We start from the raw sequence: 27,000 nt of genomic DNA on the forward strand, positions 1-27,000 counted from the left end.
TCTCAGATACAAGTGTTACAGGTCCCAATGGTGAGGACGTGTAGGCAGATTAAATGATCCTGTTTAACCCTCTGGGGTCTGAGGGGGCTTTTGGGGCCTGGACAAATTTTGATATGTCCTGACATTTGTGCTTTTTTCAGTGTTTTTTAAACATATTAATGTCTAAAGTCTAATAACACTGTAATCAGCACAAAATTGGCTACAATAATATGTGAGCAGCAAGTTTATACATGATTGTGTTTTTGAGAAAAAAGTGGTTATGCATGGTTAGTGAAAAACTACAATTTTTTACTCACTGAAATAAGACCATAAAACACAAACAGAACATTGGTTCACAAGACTTTGGAGACCAGCATGTTGTAGGCTAAAGTGTTTACTTCAGAGTGCTGTGAATGTCATCTTGTTCACACATTCACAGTAAACAATACACTGATTTAAATTTTCTAAGACACTTTTTGTCCAGAAAGGCCATATGCAAGAGGATGTGTCTGAGGATGAATAGTCATGTGATTTACCTGAGAACACAAAAGACGCACTGAACGAACAGACAAAGACGCGCATAATGAGCCTTTCAGTCAATGTAGATGGGACGGATTAGTGCAGCACAATACAAAACAATGAGGAGCCAAACGATCCTCATTTGAGTTAAAATCAGTGTTTTTACTCTGAGGACAAGCTAAACTATTTGTCTCTGTGTGGAATACAAGAAGCGCTTCATCACGTGCGTAACGCGCCATCATCCAAACACGCCGAAAAAGTGAGTAAATTCTATGATGAAGTTTGATATTTTGTGTCATTTCTTGGGGGTGTGCACATATTTACCTGGTTCACCTGAGATTATTTACATGTGAACAGTGGACAGTGTACAAGGCGGGACCGCATTACCTGTAATGAGGTGAGACAGGAACCTCATTACGTTCATACGGATTAAATCAAAAGTGATGATTTGTTTTTGACTTGAATTGTTTCACTCAAAAGAAAACATTTCAAGCTTTCTAGCCATATAATTCTTATTTTTATGAGCCAAGTATTCACTGAGATTCTGGTTGTTTTATTTACGCGTCTGTGAAGAGAAATGGCAGAGACAGAAACGTCCGAGAGCGCACCCTGTCGGCTTTCTTTATTTAAAAAAAGCACAACGTTTTGTTGTTATTATGATGGTATACCACTAAAATTAGACCCTTTACAAATTTGAATGATATACTTCTTTTACCTGTACGATCAGAATTGACGGAGTAATTTAAGTTTGTTTCGGCCTTATCAGAAAAAGATGTGTCAAAACGCGCCGGCGCGTGCGTCGACCCCAGAGGGTTAATATGGTAAATTACGAGAGAGGAAAATTCGTTGTCATCACTCAGCTCGCTCTCAGCAGAATTTTATTGACATTACTATATCACATCGTTACATGAAAACTTATTCACCAATCTAGCATTAGATCCAAAGCAAAATTACTGTACGTAATGTACTTTCATACAACATAAGTTTACATTTACAATTCCACAGGTGCAAAATAACCCTGACATTAAATATCTAAATGATATTTCCTTTTTGTCTGTTACTCTCCAACAACATGTACATGCCCCTTGTAGCATCACAATTTCTGCATGAGTGTACTACTGAAAATATGGATCATTGTTTCTCTAACGTTTTAGGTAAACATTTCAACAAAGAATACATTAGCACTGGTTAGCCGGGAGCTTCATAAAGTTTCAAAGTGGGAGCAGTTACATTATTAATCGCCAAATCATCTCGGTTGCTATTATTAACATATCAGCACTAGCCTCTCGCCCATCCTGCTGCGGCTTTAGCGTTAGTTAGTATTCCACAAATACTGGGGTTTTTTTTTTAAATACTTCAAAGATAGCGAACCATTCTACTAATGTCACAGCATGTATTATTAATGGTATCTTGTGCGGCTGTGTATTAACTAACCTGTTTAATATGGTAAATTACGAGAGAGGAAAATTCGTTGTCATCACTCAGCTGGCTCTCAGCAGAATGACAAGAGGCTAGCTGTATCAGTGAGACAGCACTTCCTCGGGCCACAAACATTCCGCCACTGCCCCCTACTGGTCTGGCAGGAATCCAACAGGCCAATGTATACAACCAATAAACAGGCAAACACCAAGACTAAATTTCCATCTAAATAAAATAAAGATAACCCACAAATGTGACTACCTTCACGGTGGGTCACACAAGCAGCTAAAATGAGCTTCCTTTGCAGGGTGGCCGGACTCTCCCTTAGAGATAGCAAAGTAGTTGAGATTTTTGTCTTCTTTCAGGTAATGCTGTTCTCATTATTTCACCAGGTGGTGAACCCACAGAGAGTGACTGCTCAATCTCTCATTTACTCCCATTATAAAAGAGCTCCAGGAGTTCTGGTGAAAAACACAAATGAAGGCTGTTTTTAACTCGCCACCAATCCTTCATCTTTTGGAATATCTTCAAAATTGATCAGTCTCTTTGATGAAGCCTCCTGGCTCTGTTAGTGAAAGAATTATTTTGATAGGTCTTATAGTTTTTCTGTAGTCCTCCATTTTGTGAGGTGAAGTTTTCTCAGCTTTTGTATTCTGCATGCTTAAAGTGCTGTGTCACTGTCACTCCCCATCCCACTCTGGGCTCAGGTCACCATAGCAACAGCTCACAAAGCATTGGCAGAGATCACAGCTGTCTGTGGTTGGTAATTAAGAATGACTGGCTGCCTAATGTCCACTGCTCTTACACATGGGGACCATTCTCAGTTATTTAGAGCAAGTGACTCTGTGGCTGTTTTAAATGTCAGCGATGGTGTTGTCTCCCAGCAGACCCTGTTCAGACTTTCACAATAAAAGTCTACAGTCATTAATATTACAATTTTGTAAAGTATAAGGAACATTCAAACTAAGGTCCTGATTCTAGTAAAAGGTCCCAAGAGTCTCCTGCAGCAGTTTGTCCTTTCAAAATAAAAGCCCTGAAATAGCATTTTCTCAACAGAAAATCCCTGAAACAGCAACTCAATATTAAAACAGACATTGGCTATTGGCATACAGCTTCAGGTAAGTGAGGCCATTTTCAATGTCAGCCATGGTTTCTGCTACCAGGACATGGTCAGACTTTCACAACAAAATTCTACAGTTATTTATAGGAAGATATTACACTTTTTTAAAGTATAAGGAATATTTAAAATAAAGTCCAGATTCTAGTATAAGGTCCGATGAGTCTCCTGCAGCATTTTGCCCTTTCAAAATAAAAGCCTTTTTATAGCATTTTCTCAAAATAAAAGCCCTGAAACAGCAACATGATCTTAAAATGGACATATACAGCTTCAGGCACCAATTGAGGCCTTTTTTAATGTCAGCCATGGTGTCTGCTTCCAAGACATGGTCAGACTTTCATAATAAAAGTCTACAGCCATTTATGGGAAAATTTTACATATTTTACATACAGTGCGGCACTAGTTTCATTATCATTGGCTATTCTTGCTTTCTGTCAAAACAATGACAGAATGACGTTGAATTGATGTTAGAGCAAAGTTATAGTTCAAAGTTAGTTCACAACTGGCTGGTAACTGTAAACACATGCTAAACTTATGTCTTGCTGCTCAGTCTTACATTTCTGCTATGTGACTGGCTGGAAGATCTGACCGTATCAGATACAAAATGGCCAACTCTTATCAAGATCGAACTAAAATTCGATATTTGGCATAGCCCTATTTTATAATCAACATTCAATAATGTAATTTATTGACAACTTAATAGTTTTGTCTTTGTTTAGTTTGGATATTAATAGTATTATACCTTGTTTCATTGTTGTTAACAGTATATTATTTTGTAAACATTCTTTTAGTGCTTCAAAGAGCAATTCTCTTATATAATTCCAAAAAAAAAAAAAAGATAAAAGTTAGTTGTAACACCATCCTGGCCAAGTAATTTTTTTACAGCAGTATCCCGCTCCAAATATATAATTCCAGGTCACATGTACCTATGAATTCAGACGCAATTTCAGGGATAAATGTTTTTACTTTACTAAAAAAAATTATTTGAAAAAAAAAAGGTTGAGGAGTGTAAATTTTGGTAAAATTTAAAAATAAATTTCTTTTGATATTCCATTTGGGTTAGTTATGATGTTACCATCTATACTTAACATTTTTTCCTGTCTTGTTTTCTTTAATTTACAACAGTATGAGATATTCTTTTCTCCATATTCTATCCATTTGGCTCTATAGTGTATAAAAGCTCCCTTGGCTTTATTTAATTAAAGTTCATCCAATCTGTATTGCAATCAGAATATTTCGTCTCTATTTGTATCCAACAGTGTAGCTGCTCTGCAGTATTCATTTAAGTCACTAATTCGTTGTCTTTATGTTTCTTTTTGAAAAATTTGTAATTGAAAAATTCCCATTCGCTTCCATAAGAACTAAGGCTATTGTTTGCTTTGATAGAAACTAAGATTTTTTTCACTATACTACAATACTGTTCATCTTTCAAGTAATTTACATTAAACCTCCAGTGCTTTTACTTGCTGTTTCTGTTTCAGGGATGTGATTGTTACTATACAGTGGTCAGTAACAGAAACTGCAGAAATGCCTGCATGTGAGATATCATTTAAAATAGTTACTAGCCATAAATCTATTGTTGATTTATTGTTCCCATTAGGTCTAATCCATGAAAACTGCCTTAAATTAGGATTAAAATGTCTCCATACATCAGATAGAGAATTGTTAGAGAAATAACTAAATAATTGGCTAAATTTGTGTGTTGCATATTTTGTACTGAATCTATCCATCCATTTGTCAGGGACACAGTTAAAGCCCTGCTAATATTGTCAGGATCCTGCCATGGACTTCCTGTGTGGGACTTTTATTTTGAAGGACTGTGCAGGATCTAGTTTGTGTTCATTCGTTTTACCTTGTTTTGATTTTGATTGTTTTCACCTGTGCCTCGTTTTCCTCCCTTAGTTTAAATACCCCTCCTGTTCCCTCAGTTCTTTGCTGGGTTGTTTGTCGTTGCTTGCTCCTGTGTTGCTTACCCATGATGGTTCATCCCAGCATTTTGTTCACTGGACATTCCCTGTCTTTTTGCTCCTGCTGTGTCTGTGTTTCCCCTGTCTGGATTTTTGTCTGTGGAGCCCTCGTCTGTTAAGTAACCTTGTTTCTGTCTCGTTGAGTTTTCTTCTCTGTGTTTTGTGTCAGTGTTCTGTCTGTGTCTGTGTAGCCTGGTGCGTCTGTGTGAGTGACCCAGGCCGTGTTCTTTGTTTTGTGTCTGTATGTTCTGTCTACCTGTGGTGTCCCCAGTGTGTGCGTGACCCTGGCAGTTCTGTGTGTGTCTGTTAGCGTCCCCAAGTGAGTGCGTGGATGCCCCGTCCCGAGTTTCCTGAGTGAGTCTGTCTCCCCCGTGAGTGTGTGTGACCAGACCCTCCTCTGAGTTCCCCGTTTCTGTGTCCCGTGAGTGAGTCTGTGTCCCCCATGAGTGTTATGACCAGACCCTCTTCTGAGTTCCCTGTTTTCTGTGTCCCCGCTGAGTGTGTGGGACCCCTGTGTTCAGTGTATTCCCGAGTTCTGTGTTTGTGTGTTGTTTCCCAAGTTCCGTGTTGTCTGGTGTTAACCCCTTGTTCTCTCCTAACCCGAGCCTTTGTTCAGTATTTCTGATTTCTGTTAATAAAACCCTGTCTGCACTGAGTACCGACCCTGTGAGCGTTTTTGGTCCTTTTAAAAACAAGAACCCTCGGGTTCTGACAAATATATGATCAGTTGGGTATTTTTTAAATTCTCTAATATTACTGGTAATTTAATTGAATACTCCGTTTTTCAAATCAACAGTATTCCCATATACATTTTTTAAGAATCCATAAAGTCCCTTCAATATTCAAAGTTACCACAATCCAGTAGGGCTGCTGAATTATGGAAAAAAATCCTAATCACAATTATTTTTGTCATTATTGAAATCACGATTACTTTCCACAATTACTCATTGACTTTAGAAACATGTTGCATTTATTGAACAAAACAATGAATTCTCCCTAAAACAATGGTAATTAATGCTTCCTAATAACATTGCCTAAGGGAAGCATGTATAAGGTGAAGAGAGTCGGTCCTAGCACAGAACCTTGTGGAACTCCATAACTAACTTTTGTGTGCATGGAATGTTCATCATGAACATAAAAACATAGAGATTTGTTTTGTATGAATTAAAGGACACATGTTGGTCAAAAATAACTAGGGTTTGCTGTGCACTACTGTGTCTATATTGAGGCACATGCCGAGAGCAGTCTTTATCAGGAAATATAGAGTAAAATGAGAAACGATAGGGAGGGAAGTGAAAATCAGCAAAAGTTGAATGAGACCTTTAAGTCTAATCAGGATCTTTTATTAATTCAGAAATGGAAAGACTACTACTTGTCTTTTCACTGTATTGAACCCACAGTCCACTATGGCTCTGAGTAGCTCAGGTTTCATCAGGAGGTCTCTGAATCCAGAGGAATGAATGGACACATAGGAGCCCTTCACACCCTCTTGCCTTATCAGCATCTCACCTGCATTTCCAACATCCCCAAACCTGGCAGTTTCCATCTCATTCTCCACATAGTCTAATAGTTTGTTGTCAACATCATTCTCAGTCATCTTGACAACTGTAAAATATACATGGATTCATGGTATAAAGCATTTTAAGGCAGTATTTATTACCTCAGAGCGCCATTAAAATGAATTATATTTTAGAGGAGGGTTCTAAATCCAACATTTTACCTCTGTAAGTTCTGAAGATACTGTATAAAATTCAGTTCACACAGTTAGGTTTAGTGCTAAACAGTGTAATTATATTTGCACAAGTTATTTTTTAGCAAAAGAAAAAAACAGCACAAAGGGTCCTGATGCCAATAACAACTTAGAAAAATGGACCAAAAGCATTTTTCAACCTTTTTTGCTTGAAATGCTGGCAACTCTGACATAACTCTTTAACTTTGCTTTGTGTCATAATCAAGCCAAAAAAGTTGGGAGCCCCTGATTTCCATTGACTTCCACTGACCAGTACTACTCATGTACAGAAGGAGATGAGATATTGTGTTGACATTTTGGTAAAAACAAACAAAAAACAGTTCGGTTCAGATTTGAGAACTGGTAACATACATACTAACCCATGCAACACTACAGGTTATAGGTTTAAATTAATTGTAACATTCAGCATACTTACTAACATACTCATTAAAAACTGTGAGCCACAACGTCTATTCAAAGTAAGGCGGTAATTTTAGCGTACTAAAATGACGTCTCAGTATGCGACATGGAGGACTTAAAGGACCCTGCTCAGCCATGCAGATGCCCTAGTTTCAGTAACATTGCAGATGGTGTTCTTTGATCCTATTACTGAAACGATGTGTTAATTTCGTTATAGTAAAAATATTTCGCTATATCTTACAAACCGGTAAGTGGCTAAATGCATGTCTAAAAACAAATATTAGGCATGATTAAGGTTGATTATGCTTGTTTTAGATTTCGTTTAGTTAGTCTCACATGCTAAAGTTAAATTTTTTCGTGAATGTGCTAGCAACCAACCGCACGCCAATACTTACATTTTGTTTGATGATCAGCTCTTTAAAATCGGACTTTAATAAGCATAAGCCGTGGATGTGTAGAATAGCTTCACCGGAAATTGTAGCTTCTTAAAATTCTTAGATTCTTTTAACGAAGACTAACGTTAACACTAAGCAACAACCTAATATATTTAAAAATCTCAATTGTGCCTAATATTTTTTAATTATACTAAAGTACAACAGAAAAAGACAACCCTCGCAAGTATTAGCGATGGGATTGCGGGCTGCTGAAAAATATTGCGCTAAACTGCGTTGCTGGGTACTAAAAAGTTGAACCTGGTTTGAATTGCTGGAAAAGGTGGAGAACTACACTGATATGATTTTGTATGAAGGAGTATTAAGAAAGCTGAAAGAGGATGAAGAAAGTCAATTGTATGAAATTAAAGGAACTCAATTAGGAATCATCATGTACAAAAGATCTGAATTAATTTGTAAAGATTTAAAGTAAAACTGCATTACTTTATTTAGAGCTGCAGCTAGACTAGCATACTGCACACTAATCAAAGGAGTATAAGATTAAGGTCAATGTTTTAATAGGATTTTTTAATAGATTTAAGTAGTAGTTACAACTTATGTTACTGCTCCAGTTGTGTTAAACTGGAGTTTTTATGAATTCAATATCTATCTGTACTTTGACAAAAATGTCAGTGTAAAACATCACAGGCATCAGCAAAAGAGTATAATCAGCCTGAACAGCTGCAGTCCTTGTTACAATGGAGATGTGACCTGATTTGAGTCCTTAGACAGTGATTAATCTTATAAGATAAGGGTGGCTATTTTATATACAAATAATATTTTAACACTAGGCATTTAGAGAGTGAAACCAACTCAGAAGTAATGTCAGTCTCTGCAACCTGGATTAGCGTGTCTGTATTGTAAACCTCCAGTTGTTGATGTTCAAAAATGATTACTAAACGTGTTTTGAATTTTTGTCCAAAAATTTGACCTTCCTCTCTCATTCAATCATTTGACCTTTGACCTCTACACCCAAAGTTTCATTTATTGCCTTAGAGCAATGCTGTGCTATTAAGAAAATCCCAGTTTACCAAAATCCTTTTTTTATTGCATTTCCATAAAAAAATATTTAGAGACCAATATTTCATTATTGCCAGATATTAAGTTTACACAGAAAATGTTAGTCAACACATTTACAAAGAATTTCAAACCAATTAATTGATTACTTATGATAACATACATGAATTACTGTACCTCAAAATTAATTTGGTGTGAAACTTATATGCAAAGTATTTGGTCATGTTTTTACTTTTTACATCATGTTTGTGTATTCTGTAGTGTTATCTCATTTTGGTTAGTGTTTCTCTTTGGTTGTGTTTTCTCTTCATGCTTTATGCATCATATTTGTGTATTTGGCTGTTCTCTCTTTGCATCAATAGTCTGTATCATACTACCTTTTTTTTTTTTTTTTTTTTTTTTTGTGAGTGGCATGTTTTTTGATATTCCGTAGGAGATGCTGAAGTTAGTAATGCACAATGGAATGTGCCAAGAAATGGTGAGCATTCCCATGGAAGCTCCCTGTCTTGCCATGTGGCCCCAAAGAGGAGGTTATCAGGCCATGCTATCATAAATCTCTAGGGCCCCACAGCAATGCCCTCCCCTACACTAACCTATTGTAACCTCCCTCTCATACACTACATCCGCAACTAACCCTAGTGTTACACCCCCCGTAGCTCCTGTGCAGGTACGAGAGTAGAGGCAAGTCCAAGTCCAGTGAAAATTAGAGCAAAGTCATTGCTGCTCCATTAGAAATGGATATTGTATATTTGGCACTCATGGTATGTATGCTGCACATGTAACAATTTGGTAAAGACAGTGTCAGAGCTATGTCTAATCTGTCAGCTTCTAAAATGGATGAGCTGAGAGAAGGTTTGTGTAGTAGTCACAGTATTTCATTTTTTAAATTAAATAGAGATCTACTTAGCCTGATGTGTGGCGCTAATGTTGTTTACCCTGCGTAGTGAACGTGCTGTTCAGCTGGGTAACGTTGACATTCATGCATTTGTTGTATCAAACGATTTCTCAATATATTGCAGGTGCTTTGATTATTTTACATTAAGTAGCACATATTTATTCATGAAATTAGGCCAGGATTTGTACCATTTTTCCTACTCCACTATGACTCCCTCCTTGTTTCAAGTTTCCACTGGGAGAGCGGCAAAGTTTGAGGTCCTGACAGAATCATCACAATTCCAAGTGGTCGGAAAATTTGGAACAGATTTTCGATTTCTATCTCTAGTCTGAGACAGGCATTAGTTTTTGATGTTTGAGTTCAACAATTTTAAAAAGTCTCCTTAGGTATGACTTCTGCCCTCCTGACTCAAATGTGCTACATTGTTAATCCTATAAAACTGCTGAAATATTTTGGCTTCATTTTTTGCTATGAAAATAATCAGTTATTTCATTAACATAGTTAGAAAAAGCTAGATTCTTAATTGGAAAATTATACTTTTTGAGACACAAAACAGTTTAAATTAGTTTTGTTGCTGTGCCGAGTGAAACAAACCTTCAAACATGCAACAGTATCAGTTTTCTAAGCAAACCAGAAAGAGATTCAGTAAGGGGGTAAAACAGATTGTTTAAATATGCACATTTGATACTAGATTCAGATTCAGCAAAATACTATAGATCCCCCCAGACCCTGTAGACCTTAAAGTAAATGCTCATTTTCTTCATACAGAGATGTCGTCTTTTGGTGGTGATTCAAACTTCTGCCCAGAATGTGGGAACATTCTTCCACTCCCAGGAATTCAGAACACAGTCTGTTGTCCCTGCTGTTCCTTCTGCATTCCTGTAGCAGGTACCAACTCTATAATTTACTCTCATCCTCTAATTGCAGTCTAAACCCAGCATTTAAAAAAAAAAACCTTAACTACATTACATTACTGTCATGTGCACCAACAGTTTACCTGTTATACTAAATAGTCTACACATGTCATTGTCCACTTTCACATGCAGAATTTGCTTTAAATAACTACAGAGTTCCACTAATCATCCCTTATAAATGTTTATTGGCTAGAGTTTTCTGGCCAGGAGATCCACTCTACATTTATCTTCAACCCTGTGGAGCAATCATCAGTAGCTCAAGAGGATGAGGACTCTGAAATGAAGGGCCCTGTGGTGAGAGCTTTTATTTATTCATATTTATTATTTAACCAGGTAAGTCAATTGAGAACCAATTCTCATTAACGATAATGACCTGGCCGCATGAACAGTAGGCAGTACAAAAGGGAGAAAAAACATCCACAGCACATACACATTCATCCAGCATCATACACTTCACAACAGAAATACAATATATACAGTATAAATAATGACATACACTCCCCTCCAAAAGTATTGGAACAGTGAGGCCAATTCCTTTATTTTTGCTGTAGACTGAAAACATTTAGGTTTGACATCAAAAGATGAATATGAGACAAGAGATCAACATTTCAGCTTTTATTTCCAGGTATTTACATCTGGATCCGATATACAACTTAGAAGATTGCATTATTTGTAATGGAACACCAAATTTTTAGGTGAGCAAAAGTATTCGAACAGATAGACTTAAAATAGATTAAAGTGAATTAGACTTAATATTTAGTTGCAAACCCTTTGCTTGTAATAACTGCATTAAACCTGTGACCCACTGACATCACCAAACTTTTGCATTCTTCATTTGTGGTGCTTTTCCAGGCTTTCACCGTAGCCTCTTTCAGTTGTTTGTTTTAGGGCATTAATCCATTCAGTCTCCTCTTTAGCAGATAAAATGCATGCTCTGTGGGGTTTAAGTATGGAGATTGACTTGGCCAGTCTAAAACTTTCTACTTCTTGCCCCCAATGAACTCCTTTGTTGTTTTAGATCGCTATCTTGCTGCATGGTGAAGAATCTCCCAATCAGTTTGCTTGCATCTTTTCTTTAAATTGGCAGACAAAATGTCTCTGTAGGCTTCTGAGTTCATTTTGCTACTGCCATCATGTGTTACATCATCAATGAAGATCGAGCCTGTCATGGCAAAAAGTACTAGTATGCAAAACCCAGGATATAGGATGGCAAGTTTAATAGGCAAAAGCAGCAGAGTCACAAGCAGAGCATACAATCTACAGAACAGGTCAGTACAGACAAAGGAAATGGCAAACTTTTATATCAACTCAGCAGTTTCAATTTACACATCAGTCAGTCACATGTAAATCATGCCAGCATGACATGTATATAAGTGAATACACAGTGGTCAGTAATATGATTAGCAAGTCTGTGTGACTACCTGTCTTTTCATCTGCTTCCTACTGAAATACAAAGCAGTGTCAAAAGTCTGGAGAATTCACACAAGGAAGTAGCAGACGTAAGGTGTCAAGGTGAAAATTTCCCTCACACATCCCTCCTTTATCATTCTGTAGTAACCACGGCTAGAAACAAAAGTAAAAATGGTCAGGATTTCTCAAGGCAGAGCAGAACTTAGGATGTTTTCTCAGAAATGTTAACCCTCTGGGGTCTGAGGGGTTTTGGGGCTCTGGACAAATTTTGGCATGCCTTGACATTTGTGCTTTTTTCAGTTGCTTTTAAACACATTAATGGCTAAAGTCTAACACTGTATTCAGCACAAAATGGGCTACAATAATATGTGAGCAGCAACTTTATACATGATTGTGTTTTTGAGAAAACAGTGTTTATGCATGCTTAGTGAAACACTACAATTTTTTAGTCACTGAAATAAGACCATAAAACACATACAGAACATTGGTTCACAAGACTTTGGAGACCAGCATGTTGTAGGCTAAAGTGTTTACTTCACAATGATCAAAAAGTCATCTTGTTCACTCATTCACAGTAAACAATACACTGATTTAGTACAATACAACACAATGCGGAGCCAAACGTTCGTCTTTTGAGTTAAAATTAGTGTTTTTACTTTGAGGACAAACTAAACTATTTGTCTGTGTGTGGAATATAAGAAGCACTTCTTCACGTGCGTAACGCGCCATCATCCAAACGCGCAGAAAAAGTGAGTAAATTCTATGATGAAGTTTGACGTTTTGTGTCATTTCTCTGGGGCATGCACATACAGTGGGTACGGAAAGTATTCAGACCCCTTTAAATTTTTCACTCTTTGTGTCATTGTAGCCATTTGCCAAAATCAAAAAGTTCATTTTATTTCTCATTAATGTACACTCAGCACCCCATCTTGACAGAAAAAAAACAGAAATGTAGAAATTTTTGCAAATTTATTAAAAAAGAAAAACTGAAATATCACATGGTCATAAGTATTCAGACCCTTTGCAGTGACACTCATATTTAACTCACATGCTGTCCATTTCTTCTGATCCTCCTTGAGATGGTTCTGCTCCTTCATTGGAGTCCAGCTGTGTTTAATTAAACTGATTGGACTTGATTAGGAAAGGCACACACCTGTCTATATATAAGACCTTACAGCTCACAGTGCATGTCAGAGCAAATGAGAATCATGAGCTCGAAGGAACTGCCCAAGGAGCTCAGAGACAGAATTGTGGCAAGGCACAGATCTGGCCAAGGTTACAAAAGAATTTCTGCAGCACTCAAGGTTCCTAAGAGCACAGTGGCATCCATAATCCTCATCGTGGGAGAAGAGCCTTGGTGAGAGAGGTAAAGAAGAACCCAAAGATCACTGTGGCTGAGCTCCAGAGATGCAGTAGGGAGATGGGAGAAAGTTCCACAAAGTCAACTATCACTGCAGCCCTCCACCAGTCGGGGCTTTATGGCAGAGTGGCCCGACGGAAGCCTCTCCTCAGTGCAAGACACATGAAAGCCCGCATAGAGTTTGCCAAAAAACACATGAAGGACTCCCAGACTATGAGAAATAAGATTCTCTGGTCTGATGAGACCAAGATTGAACTTTTTGGCGGTAATTCTAAGCGGTATGTGTGGAGAAAACCAGGCACTGCTCATCACCTGCCCAATACAATCCCTACAGTGAAACATGGTGGTGGGAGCATCATGTTGTGGGGGTGTTTTTCAGCTGCAGGAACAGGACGACTGGTTGCAATTGAGGGAAAGCTGAATGCGGCCAAGTACAGAGATATCCTGGAAGAAAACCTCTTCCAGAGGTCTCAGGACCTCAGACTGGGCCGAAGGTTCACCTTTCAACAGGACAATGACCCTAAGCACACAGCTAAAATAACAAAGGAGTGGCTTCGGAACAACTCTGTGACTGTTCTTGACTGGCCCAGCCAGAACCCTGACCTAAACCCAATTGAGCATCTCTGGAGAGACCTGAAAATGGCTGTCCACCAGCGTTCACCATCCAACCTGACAGAACTGGAGAGGATCTGCAAGGAAGAATGGCAGAGGATCCCCAAATCCAGGTGTGGAAAAACTTGTTGCATCATTCCCAAGAAGACTCATGGCTGTACTAGCTCAAAAGGGTGCTTCTACTCAATACTGAGCACAGGGTCTGAATACTTATGACCATGTGATATTTCAGTTTTTCTTTTTTAATAAATTTGCAAAAATTTCTACATTTCTGTTTTTTTTCTGTCAAGATGGGGTGCTGAGTGTACATTAATGAGAAATAAAATGAACTTTTTTGATTTTGGCAAATGGCTGCAATGACACAGAGTGAAAAGTTTGAAGGGGTCTGAATACTTTCCGTACCCACTGTATTTACCTGGTTCACCTGAGATTATTTACATGTGAACAGAGTACAAGGTGGGATCGCATTACCTGTAATGAGGTGAGACAGGAGAAAACATACTTCTCCTTACGTTCATATGTATTATATAAAAAGTGATGATTTGTTTTCGACTTTTCGAATTGCTTCATTTTAAAGAAGACATTTCAAGCTTTCTAGTCATATGTTTCTTATTTTTATGAGGCAAGTATTCGCTGAGAGTCTGGTTGTTTTATTTACATGTCTGTGAAGATAGATGACAGAGAGCGAGCTCACCCTATCTGCTTTCTTTATTTTACAAAAGCAGTGTTTGGTGTTATTATGAGTGTATACAAATAAAACTAGACCCTTTACAGATTCGAATTATATTATATTGCTCTTATCTGTATGATCAAAACTGACGGAATAATTTAACTTTGTTTTGGGAGTTATCAGGAGAAGATGGCACAAAACGCGCTGGCGCGTTCGTCAACCCCTGAGGGTTAACCATCTGAGTGAGCTGTTTTGGATATTCCTCCTCTCCCTGTTTCAGGACCTTTATTCTATTAGGTGTTGAGTGTAACACTATGCCGAATTGACACATCAAATCTCTAACTAATAAATTTATTGGACAATTTTGTGACATAAAGAATGAATGTTTGGTGGTCTGTTTCCCCAAAGTGCATTTGAGAGGAGCAGAGCAGCTTTCCAAAACAGGTTTTCCACTAGCACCTACTGTGAGATAAGACCTACCACTCATTTTAGGAGGGTATAGTAGTGAGTCAGTTTTCAGCACAGTGCTCGTAGCCCCTGAATCAACCAGAAATGTCACTTCATGATTATGAAGTAATTACCCTTACTCCTGCCCTCTGGAGATTGTTGCTGATGTCACCAACAGTTGTTTTGCGGGTTTTCTTTACAGCTCTCACAATGTTTCTGTCATCAACTGCTGCTGTTTTCCTTGGTCTACTCGTTTGAAGTCTTAAACTGTTACTGTGTTACTTAATACACAGTGGTTTCTTTCTTTTTCAGCTATGGATAATATTTGGAGTCTTGTGTATTCTACCTAATATTTCAAATAATCAGATAAAATAGATTTTTTCATTTTTAAACTCACACACTGTAACTCAGAAGGCATTGCATTTAGATAGCATTGCATCTCCTGTATAAGGTCAGGTCCACTGGGGCAATTGTGTCAGTGTGAGTGTGTGTGTGTTTTGGTGCATGCCTTTAAAAGAGCAAGTAATGGTTGCAATAAAGAAGAGCATATCCATGTGTTCAGCACTGAGGCTTGCCCTAGCTTTGATGTGATAACATTCTGAGAGCGTGAATGTGGCTGGGATATTCAGAAAGGACTTTTCCAGATTTGCCCAGGTTGGATATTGTGCTGTGTTGCTTTCCACCATCGCAGTGAATTATCTTTCTTGGAAAAAGGATGTTGTACAGAATACTGACTTCCCTCTGTACCACCTGATTCTGCTCATCCTCGTCTGTTTACCACTCACAGAGTTAGGCTCTGATGATGATCCCAGAATACTGTGGAATGATCCATTCTTATGTGTGTCGATGGGTTGTCTTCCATTAGGCTGGTGGTGGCGTCCTTCTCTTTTGCTTCCTTTTTTTTTTTTTTTTTTTTAAGGTCAGGGCCATGGTCTGAGTTGTGCTCTGAACCTTAAACATTTAATCAGCAGGCAAGAGCTTGAGTTGTATGAAGCTGGGAGCAATGCAATGCAGCAGCCAGCAGGATAGTGTTAGGATCTTCAAGTGAAAATACAAACGGATCCTTCCACCTTTCTGTTATCTGTTGGACCACATCTGTCTGTAATGTCTTTATTGTAACAGTTTAAAGTGATGAACTGTTTGCTGACTTCTTGAGGTTTTGCACCAGCTGTGGAAAGGCAGAGTGTATAACACAATTTTCCCCACTCAAAAACAGCATATCTTAGGTGCTGTTCCATTGAATACTCACATTTTGTATCAGCATTAGTTGTGGTGCTCTCATTTGTTGCTGTTTTTCTTCACAAGCCAGTTCACTCTTCGTTAAGTGTTCAACAAGACATTTGGCAGCACCCACGCAATTAGTGATTGTTTTGTTGTTTTTGTGTTTTGGTTTGCACCACGAAATTCATGGTGTGCCTTGCATCCACCCATGCTTCTTTCAAAGTTTCTGCTGCTGCCATTACATTGGAATGTGAAATTTGGCAGTAGCCTCCTCAAGCCACTCTACATTGTTTGCAGCTGTGTGCGTCTCTTCCAGAGGCATTGTTGTAAGGGTGAGGGACTTCATTTCAGGGGCCTCCCCCTAAAAGTGGCATGTCACCACACTTGTCCAAATGTCTGCTGTAAGGGCAACAGTCTTGCTCTCCTTGAGAGAATTCTTCAGTTTCCCTTGGATTTTGTCATATTTTTTAAATCCATAATACTTGTGAAGTAGGATGGAATGTTGTACTTAGGATTTTGCAATATGATTTCTGCTTTCAATCCAATGTCCTCCATCATGGATAGTGTGTGCATATCTGTAATGAGCATGTTCAAAAGGCTGTCTGTCAACACTGCAGCTTCTTCAACTGTGCATGAAGGTGCTGTCTGAACATAGTTGTCCATACACCGCTGTGAATAACTGAAAAAAGACAAAAGAAGAAAAATAACATAATGCACAAAATGTCATGCTGCAATCTAGCTCTACTCACTTTAAGTAAATTAATATATCTGCTTTATGTATATGTAGGAGATGTGTTTACGTACGGCACTTGCAATTTACTAGGTCTATTATGATGTAGGAGTAAAGCTTTGAGTGTGTATTTATGTTAAGGAGTTAACTTATTTGGTGCATTGCTTACATGCAGTTTAACATGAATTATTTATTTAGTTCACTACTTAAAGTTTCCACAACTTTAGGTATAGCCTAGGTCTAGGGGCAAAAAACAAAAATCCAGTCCACTGTTTGCAATCCACCAAGTCAGCTGGGTGATGACATTGCATCACGTCAGATCTAAACAGGAAGCCACTGCTGTTGGGCAGCGTTTTATGTCAGGCGGTGATGCAGTAGACTTTAGGACAGCACTATGGCATCAGCCCGACAAATACCCGAAGTCAGCGGCAATGACGTTCACTCCTCATATTTAATCCGAGGATGAACATGGATATACAGCAGCAGAATAATCCAATAATTAACGATTATTAACGATATGTACCACTGATACTGGCAGGCTCACTCAAACACACAATGCAGTCAAGCAGGAAACAGGAAGAGAGACGTGCTGCCAGTGTGCTGCCATCTGGGATCAGAACATACTGTTGTTCATTTCACTGTGTATGAACTACAATGTATTAATGAGGTTATTATCTTTTTTTCTAGATTGACAGACGATGTGCTCGTTGTAGTAAGGAGGGGATGGTTTATCACACAAGGCAAATGAGATCTGCAGATGAAGGACAGACTGTCTTCTTCACCTGTATACACTGCAGGTACTCAATAAGTGCTTTTGCGTGGTTTACAGTCGTCTTATTCCAGAAAGCTGATTTCTTGAATATCCTCCACACAAAACCTGGGCCATATTCACAAATATCCTAAAAACACTGGCAAGCTGGCCTGTGTTCTTTAACCAGGTGAAGCGCAGAACATTTCAATGGTTGTTTTCTCTTGTTTCATTTTTGCTGATTTACTATGGAGGATTTATAGGTGATCTAATCAAGAATCCAACAATGCATGAAACTAGTCTTGTACACTGTGTGCACATTTATTAGGCAAGTGAATAGTTTGACCATATTATCAATTTTTTGCATATTTTCCAACTCCAAGCTGTATAAACTTGAATGCTTATTAGATTAAAGCATATCAGTTGTGTGTGTGGGTGTGGGTTAGGGCGTGCCCTAAGGAGATCAACACCCTATATCAAGGTGTGAATAATTATTAGGCAGCTTCTTATTCTCAGGCAAAATGGGTCAAAAAAGAGATTTAACAGACTGAAAAGTCAAAAATTTGGGGCGGGGGGTTATGGACTGATGAGTGACTCTTGACAGACCAGATCAATGGGCCTGTGGCTGGATCAGTAATGGACACAGCGCTTCACTTTGACTCAGATGCCAGCCAGATGGAGGTGGGGTTTTAGTATGGGCTGGTATTATTAAACATGAGCTAGGTGGACCTTTTCGGGTTGAAGATGGACTCAAACCAACTCACAAACCTACTGTCAGTTTTTAGAAGAAAGTCTGCATCTTTCAAGAAGACCATGATTTTTATGCAGGACAATGCTCTATCGTATGCATTGAAGTACTCCACTGTGTGGCTACCAGTAAAGGCCTTATTGGCCATTTAAAAAAAAAAAAAAAAAATAATGACATGGTCCCCTTCCTCACCTGACCTTGTAGGCCCTTCTTAAACTGGAGATTTACAGTGAAGGAAAATGGTAAACCTCTCAGAACAGTGTCTAGGAAGCTGGTGGTTGCTGCTGCAAGTTGATTGTCAACAGATCAAGAGCCGACAAACTCCATGAATGGAAGGATACTGTATGACTGAGAAGAATGGTGGTTATATTGGGTACTAATTTTTTTTTTTTTTTTTTTTTGGCTGAAATGTCAGTAATGTTTATTTGTAAATTTTAAGTTATTATTCTCATTTTAATAGAATAAACAAGTGAGAAGGGAAAATTTCTGTTTTTCATTTAGTTGCATAACAATTCTGCACACTAATAGTTGCCCAATAATTGTGCACACATAAACCTCACTTTTACTTTCTTGAATATTCAGGTTTAAGTTTTATTACATTTTGGATTGACTGAGAGCACTGTAGTTCAATCAAATTAATCTTCAAAAATACAACATGCCTAAAAATTTTACACACAGTCTATAGCTTGGAGCCTCTATATTTGTATACTTGCATTATGTAGACCTGCCACATAATGCTTCAGTTTTTGTTTGTTTGTTTTTGTTTTTTTTCTTGCTTCATACACAATGAAAACTCATATGGTTCTTATTTTCCCCAACTAGTCTACCATAGAAAGCTGTCTGGTGTAACATCATTTGCTCCAGTTCAGTTAGTTAATGTGTGTACAACTCATCATTTTATCAAACAACTAAAGCATACCTGGTCCTGCTAGTTGTTGACTGCAACCTGAAAATGAATGAGGAACAGAAGAAATTCACCAAAGAAAAAGCAATCAGTTGCTAGTCGCTAACATATATTGCAGAAAAAAAAATTGCATGTTGGTTGTTTCCAATATCACAAAGCCGTTAGCTCCTAGTAATCGGCATATTATGGACAGTGAATAATACGATAGGCCTAATAATGTGTTGTCTCATATAAATAATATTGTATATAATCGGTTATAACAACATATATGTTGTATATGATCTGTTATATAAACATATATTATGTGCCATACTTTAAAAGTGGCCATATGTTTAAGAACACATTCGAACTGTAAGTGAATCCCTTCCAATTGCAAGCATGTCGTCGTGCTGTGTGTACTGTATAGTTCGTCTACAGATTAGCAACAGACTAGCTATAGTATAACACACCTAAAAACTAACTAACCGCTACATTCTGGTACTAGTCAAGTACCTTTCTATTTTGACCATTATTTATTGCTATTACCAGACTTAGCGATTGTTAGCCTACCAGTTAGCTTAGCTAGCTAATAACATGGCTTCTCCCTCTCTCTCTCTTTCCTACTCAGTGTGCCACATGTTTAGTTATTCCTCTGCCTCCTTTAGCATAAGTGTAAGGTTCTGGTAGCTTTGGAGGTGAGGATCACTGATTTGGAAGCGCGGCTCCGCACCTTTGAACAAACGCCAGCTAGCTTAGCCCCGTTAGCAGGTGTGGAGGCACCGAGCTCAGGCTCAGGGTCTGTTAGCGGTCCAAGGGCAGCTCCGGAGCAGCCCGGAGAATTAGCCTGGGTGACGGTCCGACGGAAACATACTCCTAAGCAGAAGCTCACAGCTCATCACCTGCCTGTTCACGTCTCTAATAGATTTTCCCCGCTCAGCAACATACCGTCTGAGAAACCGACTCTGATAATTGGCGATTCCATAGTCAGAAACGTAAAGCTAGAGACACCAGCGACCATAGTCAAATGTATTCCTGGGGCCAGAGCGGGCGACATTGAGTCAAGTCTGAAGCTGCTGGCTAAGACTAATCGTAAATATGGAAAAGTTGTTATTCATGTCGGCATCAATGACACACGATTACGCCAATCGGACATAACTAAAAATAATGTTGAGTCAGTGTGTAACTTTGCTAAATTAATGTCGGACTCCGTAGTTTTCTCTGGACCCCTCCCCAAACTGACCTGTGATGACATGTTTAGCCGCATCTCGTCATTCCGTCGCTGGCTGTCTAGGTGGTGTCCAGAAAACGATGTGGGCTTCATAGACAATTGGGCCACTTTCTTGGGAAAACCCAGTCGGGTAGCGAGGGACGGCATCCATCCCACTTTGAATGGTGCAGCTCTCATCTCTAGAAATCTGGCCGAGTTTATTAGCCGACCTAAAGCCTGACAATCCAGAGTGGGGACCGGGACGCAGAGACTCAGTCTAAAATGCCTCTCTGCAGTTTCCTTAGAGCCGTCGCCCCTCAAGCCACATAGAGACTGTGTCTGCCCCTCGAACATATAAATCAAATAAACCAGATGTTAACGGAATAGGACTTATTCATAAAAAGCTAATAAAAATTAAGACCACTCCTCTTGTTGAACAGAACAGTTAGATGTGGATTATTAAATATTAGGTCTCTTTCATCTAAATCTGTTAGTAAATGATTTGATAACTGATCACCAAATTGACTTACTCTGTCTTACTGAAACCTGGCTACAGCAGGATGAATATGTCAGTCTGAATGAATCAACCCCCCTCAGTCATAAAAATTATCATGTTCCTCGAAGCACAGGTCGAGGTGGAGGAGTAGCTGCAATCTTCCACTCAAACTTATTAAACTTTCATTCTCAGAACAGTTAAAACTCATTTGAGAGCCTCACTCTGAGCCTCTCGCATCCAAACTGGAAAACACAAAAACCATTTCTACTTGTCATTGTGTACCGTCCACCTGTCCTTTACTCAGAGTTTTTAACTGAATTTCCAGACTTCCTGTCTGATTTAGTGCTTAGTTCAGATAGTCATTATAGTGGGAGATTTTAACATTCGTGAACGTGTTGAAAAGAATAATCTCAGCACTGCATTTAATTCTATATTAGATTCATTTCGTTTCACTCAAAATGTTAATAAACCCACCCACTGTTTCAATCAAGTCCTTGATCTTGTTCTGACCTATGGCATCGAAATTTAATATTTAATAGTTTCTCCCCAAAATCCTGTTTTGTCAGATCATTCTTTAATAACTTTTGAATTTAAGATGAGGGATCATGCAGCATTTGGAAGAAAATTCCACTACAGCAGATCTTTATCTGACTACGCTTGTTAATAATTTAAGAAAATGATTCCATCTTTATTTACATCTATGCTAAGTACGAACACAGTGGAGGGCAGCTGCCTCAATCCCACTCCCTACCAAATTGATCATATTGTTGACAGTGCCGTAGTCTCACTGCGTGAAATGCTTGATACTGTGGCCCCTCTGAAAAAGAAGTTAGTGAATCAGAGGAGATTAGCCCCATGGTATAATTTACATATTCGTACCTTAAAGCAGGCATCACGAAGGCTGGAAAGGAAGTGGCGTTCCACAAATTTAGAGGAAATTTTTCTAGCCTGGAAAAACAGTCTAATAACATGTAAAAAAAGCTCTCCGTAAAGCCAGAACTGCATACTATTCATCACTAATAGAGGAAAATAAGAACAATCCCAGGTTTTTTTTCAGCACTGTAGCCAGGCTGACAAAAAGTAACATCTCTGTTGAGCCCAGTGTTCCCTTAGCTCTCAGCAGTGATGAATTTATGAGTTTCTTCACAAATAAAATCACAACAATTAGAGATAAAATTCAGCAGATGCTTCCTATACCTGCAATAAATGAATCTTCTACTACAGTAGTTCTTGAATCATCTGTAGGACCTCAGTTATGTTTAGACTGCTTCTCTCCCATAGATCTCTCTGAATTTACATCAGTAGTTGCTTCATCGAAATCATCAACGTGTCTCTTAGACCCCATCCCGACTAGACTGCTTAAAGACACCCTGCCATTAATGAACTCATCTTTATTAGACTTAGTAAATTTATCTCTATTATCAGTCTACATACCACAGGCCTTTAAGACTGCAGTATTCAAACCCTTACTCAAAAAGCCTAGTCTTGATCCAGGAGTCTTGGCTAATTATAGACCAATATCCAACCTGCCATTTATTTCTAAAATTCTAGAAAAAGCTGTTGCTAAGAAGCTATCAGACCACTTACACAAGAATGAACTATTTGAAGATTTTCAATCAGGATTTAGAGCACATCATAGTACAGAAACAGTACTGTTAAAAGTCACCAACGATCTTCTCTTAGCCTCAGATAATGGACTTGTTTCTATACTTGTCCTCCTAGACCTTAGTGCTGCATTCGACACTATTGACCACAACATCTTATTACAGAGACTGGAGCATGTGACTGGTATCAGAGGAACAGCATTAAAATGGTTCCAATCCTATTTATCGGACAGATTCCAGTTTGTTCATGTCCATGATGAACCTTCCACACGAACAAAAGTTAGTTATGGAGTTCCACAAGGCTCCGTGCTAGGACCGATTCTGTTCACCCTGTACATGCTTCCTTTAGGCTATGTTAGTAGGAAGCACTCTATTAATTACCACTGCTATGCAGATGACATTCAGTTGTATCTATCTATTAAACCTGTTAACACAAACCAGTTAACCAGACTTAAAGCCTGTCTAACTGACATAAAGGTCTGAATGACCAGTAACTTTCTACTTTTAAACTCAGAGAAAACAGAAGTTATTGTATTTTAGCATAAAAGAAGAACTTTATTAATCCCCAAGAGGAAATTCAGTTGTTACAGCAGTTATTAAATTTGAGATTATTTAAATTATATTGATTAATAGTAATTAATAAAGTAATTAACTATTTATTTGTGTGTGTGTGTGTGTGTGTGCACGTGCGCGTTATTATTTATATTGAAGAATTATAGAGTCTTATGGCCGTGGACACAAAAGACTTCCTGAATTCCTTCCTTTCAGTCTTGGCTTTAGGGGGAATTAGTCTATGGCTGAATGAACTTCCCATTCGCCACAGTTCCTCATGAAGTGGGTGGGCAGGATTGTCCAATATGGAGTTTATTTTGTCCACCATCCTCCTCTCTGCCTCAGCCTCCAGACTGTCCAGTTCCAGTCCAACAACAGATTTTGCCTTCCTGATTAACTTATTTAGAAACCTAACCTTTTTAACCTAAAAATTTAGGTTAAAAACCTCAGAAATAACTTTCTAAAATTATAGCTACTTTAGATGGCATAGCCCTGGCCTCCAGCACTACTGTGAGTTATTTTTGACAAGGACGTGTCCTTTAACTCACACATACAACAAATCTCTAGAACTGCCTTCTTTCACCTGCGCAACATTGTCAAAATTAGGAACATCCTGTCTCAAAATGACGCAGAAAAGCTAGTCCATGCATTTGTTACCTCAAGGCTAGATTACTGTAACTCATTACTATCTGGATGTCCCAGTATCTCCATAAAAAGCCTCCAGTTAATCCAGAATGCCGCAGCCAGAGTCCTGACAGGAACTAGCAAGAGAGATCATATTTCTCCTATATTGGCTTCTCTTCATTGGTTCCCTGTAAAATATAGAATAGAATTTAAACTCCTTCTTCTCACATACAAATCCCTTCATAATCAAGCTCCTTCATACCTTAAAGACCTCATAGTACCATATTATCCCAAATAGACCACTTCGCTCTCAGAGTGCAGGTCTACTTGTGGTTCCCAGAGTTTCCAAAAGCAGAATGGGAGGCAGAGCTTTTAGTTATCAAGCTCCTCTCCTGTGGAACCAGCTCCCAGCCTGGGTTCAGGAGGCAGACACTCTGTACTTTTAAGGCTAGACTTAAAACCTTCCTCTTTGACAAAGCATATAGTTAGGGCTGGCTTCAGGCAACCCTGAACCATCCCTTAGTTAGTTATGCTGCTCTAGGCCTAGACTGCCCGAGGACCATTGGTGCACTGAACTCCCCTATCCTAACCCCCCCCCCTCTCTTCCCTTCCCTTCCCTTCCCTTCCCCTCCCTTCCTTTCCTCCCACCTCACATGTATATTCCACCATTGAATGTCACTAACCTTGGGCTCGCTCTCTCTCCCCTAGTTTGTGCTCTCCCTTTCTCTCTGTTCTCTCTCTCTCTCTCTCTGTACCTTCTGCAGGTGTCGCTGGTCCTGGAGCTGCATATGTGCAGTTACTGGCCCCACCAACCTGCAGTGTCTATTTGTTGTTTATTGTTGCTGTTCTTTTCTCTCTGCTCTATCCACTTATCCCAACCGGTCGAGGCAGATGGCCGCCCAAACTGAGCCCGGTTCTGTTGGAGGTTTTTTCTTCCGTTAAAGGGAGTTTTTCCTCTCCACTGTCGCCAAGTGCTTGCTCATAATGGAATTGTTGGGTTTTTAGTTTTAGTTTTTGTGAAGTACCTTGAGATTATTTGTATTGTGATTTGGTGCTATACAAATAAAATTGATTTGATTTTGATTTGATTTGAACGCAGGCTGACTTGCAAAGTACCCTATCCAGTAGTTTTTTATATTTTTGTTTGTTGCATGTTTTTCACCATACTGATCATTTTAGTATTCAATCTATTAAATACATATGAGAATCGGCTCACCTTTTAGCAGTTACTATGATTGTTGGCTGGCTCAATTTCTGTTAGCTTAATTAGTTGAGCTAAAACCATTTTAAGACACAAATTTGGATCAGTATTAAAGCACAAGCCAAGTGGGCAACATAGCTTCATTTCTACAAATATTAAGCATGTTAAGCCTTTTAAAAGACCTCCTTCCTGCAATGGCAAGAAAAAGTATGTGAACCTTTTGGGATTTCATGATTTTCTGCATTACGTTGTCATAAAATGTGATCTGATCTTCATCCAAGTCAAGAGTATTGACCAATATAATGTGACTAAAATAACATATGTCATGTCTTTGAGAACAACCATAAAAACCTTATATGCTAGTGCAAAAAGTAAGTGAATCGAGCTCAATCGAGTTAATGACCTCTAAAAAACTAATTGGAGTCAGGTGTCAGCATACCTGGACTCTTAAGAAAATGATTTTGAAGGTGTTTACTAGACACCATAGAAATTCACCATTCTACAGTGGATGTGACTGTGGTTCACCCTACCAAGAAGTGGGCGCCCAATCAAAAATGACCACAAGAGCACAACAAAGACTCATAAATGGGGTAAAGAAACAATCCCGAGTGGCAGCCAAAGATTTGAAGGCATAGTTTGAACTGGCGAACATCTGTTTATGAGTCTACAGTACATAAAACATTGAACAAGCAGGAAGGAAGCCATTGCTTAGTAAAAAGAATATTGCTACACACCTGAAGTTTGTGAAAGAACGCAGTCTACAGCGGTATTGGCAAAATGTTTTTTGGATGGATGAACCTAACGAACTATTTGGAAAGAACTTGCAAATTTGCGAAGAACTACATCTGGTGTAACATAGCCATTGCATATTATCATAAAAACATCACCCCAACCATAAAGTATGGTGGAGGAAACATAATTTGGGCCTGTGTTGCTGCATCAGGACCTGGCCAGCTTATAGTCATTGAGCTGAAGATGAATTCCCAAATGTATCAAAAATTTCTTCAGGATAATGTGAGAATGTCTGTATGTCAGCTCAAACTCTGTAGAAGTTGGGTGAGGCAACAGGACAATGACCCAAAACACCAGAGCAAGTCTACAACAGAATTGCTTCAGAAAAATAAAATCTGCCTTTTGGAGTGGCCAAGTCAGAGCCCAGACCTCAACCCAATAGTGATGCTATGGAATGATTTAAAGAGAGACATACACATGAGATATCCAAAGAATATGACAGAACTAAAGCAAGTTAAAGCCAGTAAGAATGGGCTAAAAATTCTTCCTGAACAATGTGCAGGTCTGATCCACAGCTACGGGAGCACCTGGTTGAGGTTCTGCTGGAGGTTTTTTCTTCCGTTAAAGGAGTTTTTCCTCTCCGCTGTCGCCAAGTGTTTGCTCATAACGGATTTGTTGGGGGGTTTTTTTGTTTTTTTGTAAAGTACCTAGAGATGATTGTACTGTGATTTGGCGCTATACAAATAAAATTTCATTGAATTGTTTATCACTCTTTAAGGGATAAGATGCTTTGTGAATAACTTTTCTTTACCTGAATGTAGTCTCAAGTATAAGAGAAAATTCTTAGAAAATTTTTGCCATTTTAAGAATTTTCCTAGAATTTCAAAGACAGGACTAGGACTAGGAATGTTTGTGAATATGGCACTGGTTTTCACAGTTGGCCTGGTGGATTAAAGAAACCTGAATTGCTCAGAGAGATTTCCAAGTCTGTAATCGTGGGTGCAACAGAAGTTTGCATCTATTAATCAGGTTATGATGGAACAATCACCAACATATCTTGGAGAAACTAGGCTGTTTGGGTATATGTAAAAACCTTGAATTTAATGTATGTTGTGGAGCGCCATGTAATCTTTTGTTAATCCTTCTGGTTTTTGGTGTTACAGGTATCAAGAAAAGGAAGATTCCTGAGAAGAAATCTGTTTTACCTGGATGGTGGATGCTTTCTCAACATATCGTTATAAATTTGAAGGAGCAAGTAGTTGCTGAGCTGATAACATTTCAGTGTGGTAGCACTGCATACCATCTTAGTCACTGCTTACATTCACTTAAGTAAATAGCTTAGAGTCAG

At 38.6% G+C, this 27,000-nt stretch overlaps 1 protein-coding gene across 2 annotated transcripts; it reads left to right on the forward strand.

Annotated features, from left to right (window-relative positions):
* Positions 1–7,258: 7,258 nt before the first annotated feature.
* Positions 7,259–27,000, forward strand: polr1h (RNA polymerase I subunit H). Of its 2 annotated transcripts, XM_026299543.1 has the most exons (5): positions 7,259–7,397; positions 10,262–10,381; positions 10,601–10,701; positions 17,545–17,654; positions 26,816–27,000. In XM_026299543.1, exons 2-5 carry the CDS (start codon positions 10,264–10,266, stop codon positions 26,838–26,840), a joined length of 354 nt encoding a protein of 117 aa, XP_026155328.1. In that variant the 5' UTR covers positions 7,259–7,397; positions 10,262–10,263; the 3' UTR covers positions 26,841–27,000. The 2 variants fall into 2 exon arrangements, with proteins under 2 accessions (XP_026155328.1, XP_026155329.1); XM_026299544.1 differs by lacking the exon at positions 17,545–17,654.

The sequence above is a fragment of the Mastacembelus armatus genome, chromosome 11, assembly GCF_900324485.2.
Source record: "Mastacembelus armatus chromosome 11, fMasArm1.2, whole genome shotgun sequence".
Classification (NCBI taxonomy): domain Eukaryota; kingdom Metazoa; phylum Chordata; class Actinopteri; order Synbranchiformes; family Mastacembelidae; genus Mastacembelus; species Mastacembelus armatus.

Bases quoted from the DNA above. Each gene is read 5' to 3' on its own strand.
- polr1h (XM_026299543.1), top strand. From the start codon at position 10,264: ATGTCGTCTTTTGGTGGTGATTCAAACTTCTGCCCAGAATGTGGGAAC. The intron at 10,382-10,600 runs GTACCAACTCTA...TTTATTGGCTAG, and splicing joins CTTCTGCATTCCTGTAGCAG to AGTTTTCTGGCCAGGAGATC. The intron at 10,702-17,544 runs GTGAGAGCTTTT...CTTTTTTTCTAG, and splicing joins CTGAAATGAAGGGCCCTGTG to ATTGACAGACGATGTGCTCG.